The sequence below is a fragment of the Chanos chanos genome, chromosome 7 (genome assembly GCF_902362185.1).
Source record: "Chanos chanos chromosome 7, fChaCha1.1, whole genome shotgun sequence".
NCBI lineage: Eukaryota > Metazoa > Chordata > Actinopteri > Gonorynchiformes > Chanidae > Chanos > Chanos chanos.
In genome coordinates this window covers 46,003,739-46,006,238 of record NC_044501.1, presented here as the reverse complement: position 1 = coordinate 46,006,238, position 2,500 = coordinate 46,003,739, and the positions used below count along the sequence as shown (strand labels likewise).

At 47.2% G+C, this 2,500-nt stretch overlaps 1 protein-coding gene across 1 annotated transcript in view; it reads left to right on the top strand.

The window, feature by feature from the left end:
• Positions 1-2,500, top strand: part of slc12a6 (solute carrier family 12 member 6) — a 25,769-nt gene that overhangs the window by 6,596 nt on the left and 16,673 nt on the right. The window contains exons 6-7 of the mRNA XM_030779445.1: positions 830-960; positions 2,084-2,325. Coding sequence (XP_030635305.1) covers positions 830-960; positions 2,084-2,325 — 373 coding nt within the window. The remainder of the gene's footprint in view (positions 1-829; positions 961-2,083; positions 2,326-2,500) is intronic.

Here is a 2,500-nt window from a genome sequence, read left to right as displayed (position 1 = left end):
TTCTTTTCTTTTTCACCCACCATTCACGCTTCCTGCCAAATCCACAGCGAAGCATGTTAAACGCTACCTACACTACAGTTAGTCCAGAAATTTCTGGAAAATTCTAGGTTTTTTTTTTCTTTCTTTCTTTCTTTTTTTGGAAATGCCGGGCAGTAAGCGCACTGGTTGCTGTCTTCAGCTGTGAAATGTGTTTTGTCCTCAGGGTTCTGAGTTAATGTACAGTCAGCAGTGTGTGTGTGTGTGTGTGTGTGTAGGCACAGTTAATAAACAGTCAGAGAAAGACTGGGAAAATATGAAGAGATGCTAGAAAAAACATGCCATTTGTCTTTGTCGTGGGTTGTGTGTCTGTGTGCGTGCGTGTGTGTGTGTCTCTCTGTGTCTGTGTGTCTGTGTGTGTGTCTGTGTGTGTGTGTGTGTGTGTCTGTTGTTTTGTCCACTTTATCTTCTTTTTTCTACTTCATCCACCAATAATGAATATGTAGTGTTTGTAGTGTTTGTAGTGTTTGTAGTTTTGTAGTGTTGTAGTGTTTGTAGTGTTGTAGTGTTTGTAGTTACTTTGTAGGTTTACTAATACGTCTTTCTCCTCTCTCTCTCTCTCTCTCTCTCTCTCCATCTCCTTTTCTCTTTCTCTTCATTTCCTTGTCCTGTTCTCTCTGATTCCCCCCTTCTCTCTTTCTCTCTCTCTCTGTATCACAATCTCTTTACCCATCACCCTCTCATTTTCTCTCTCTCTCTCCTTCTCTCTCTCTCTCCCTCTCTCTCTCTCCTTCTCTCTCTCTCTCTCTCTCTCTCCTTCTCTCTCTCTCTCTCTCTCTCTCTCTCTCTCCAGCGGGGGGATCATATTTCATGATCTCTCGTTCTCTGGGTCCAGAGTTTGGTGGGGCTGTGGGCTTGTGTTTCTACCTGGGCACCACCTTCGCTGGCTCCATGTACATCCTGGGCGCCATCGAGATTCTGCTGGTGCGAGAGCCTTCCTCAGTCTCACGGCCGTCATCTTCCTCATCGCCGCTATCATAGCTGTGCTCTCTAGAGTCCTCATAAACTCCTTAACAGAACTCTCATCTCTCTAAAATCACACACTGCCTGCCTCCTCCGTAGAGATACTTAACTGTGCTAGCAAGCATCATCTTCATCATCAGCGTCTCTTTTTAGGCTTGCCTTCTCTGTCCGATTCTCAGCTGGCGTCGTCGACAACTTTGTTAAAATAATTATTAAAATAAGTATTTTTGCATTCAGGTTAAGTGCAACAGTCATATACGTCTGTCATTTTCCCTCTTACTTTAGCCACTGTTCACAGCGTCAGCATCTTCATCCTCCTCCTCTTCCTCCTCCTCGCTTTTGCCCTCAGCCTCTTTATTTTTCAATCTCCGCATCCCTCTTATCGATATGTTAATTTTCTGTAACCCTGGTAACCGTCACCAGCCTCCTTTCCAATCACAGCACCCAAAAGTTTGTTTGGCCACGCCTCCCAGTCCCAGCGTCCCGCCTCCAGCGGTCACTTCCAAAGCTGTCGGTGTCGTCATGTCAGTGCACACTGTGAAAACACTGTTTTTATGAAGAAGGCTTTGGAGTGTAATTAACAGAACTGACACTCAGTAATTTTCTTGTTTATACAGTAGCCGCTGGTGTTAGCATCCTGTGCCTGCAGTCTGTCCTGTCCGGTTCGTTTAGACGTTGAGTTTTAACGTGTGGTTGACCGGTTTTGTCCCGCGGCTAACGCTCTGATGGGACTCCTTCTTATTTTCTCTTATTTTCTCTTCTGTCTTTGCACAGTTTGTGTATGCATGGCAACTCACTTTCACCCTCGTTTAAACAATATGCTTAAACACTCTCTATTTCTCTCTGTCTCTCTCTCTCTCTCTCTCTCTCTCTCTTTCCTTCTCTCATTTACTCTCCTCTTTCCTTCTCTCTCTCTCTCTCTCTCTCTCTCTCTGCCTTTACGCCCCCCCCCCCCCCCCCTCTCTCTCTCTCTCTCTGGCTTTACGCCCCCCCCCCCCTCTCTCTCTCTCTCTCTCCCTCTCTCTCTCTCCCTCTCTCTCTCTCTCTCTCCCTCTCTCTCTCTCTCTCTCTCTCTCTCTCTCAGATGTACATCGCCCCCGGGGCAGCCATTTTCACGGCGGCCAGCCCAGACGGTGAGGCGGCTGCCATGCTGAACAACATGCGTATTTACGGTTCCATCTTCCTGCTGCTGATGTCCCTGCTGGTGTTTGTGGGCGTGAAATATGTCAATAAACTGGCGTCCGTATTTCTGGCCTGTGTCATCATCTCCATTCTCTCCATCTACACGGGGGCGTTGGTCTCCGCCTTCAGCCCGCCCTCTTTCTCGTGAGTGCCAATCCCGTGCTGACAGGCCCTGTGATTGACGCTTAAGAGTGACCGGTGTGTCAAAGCAGTCTGATTAGATACACCTACTTGGCAGTCTTTTTGGAGGATTTCTTTTGATTGGCCACGTGAACGATCAGTCTGTACTCCTGACTGTCTTAGATTGACTGTATGACTA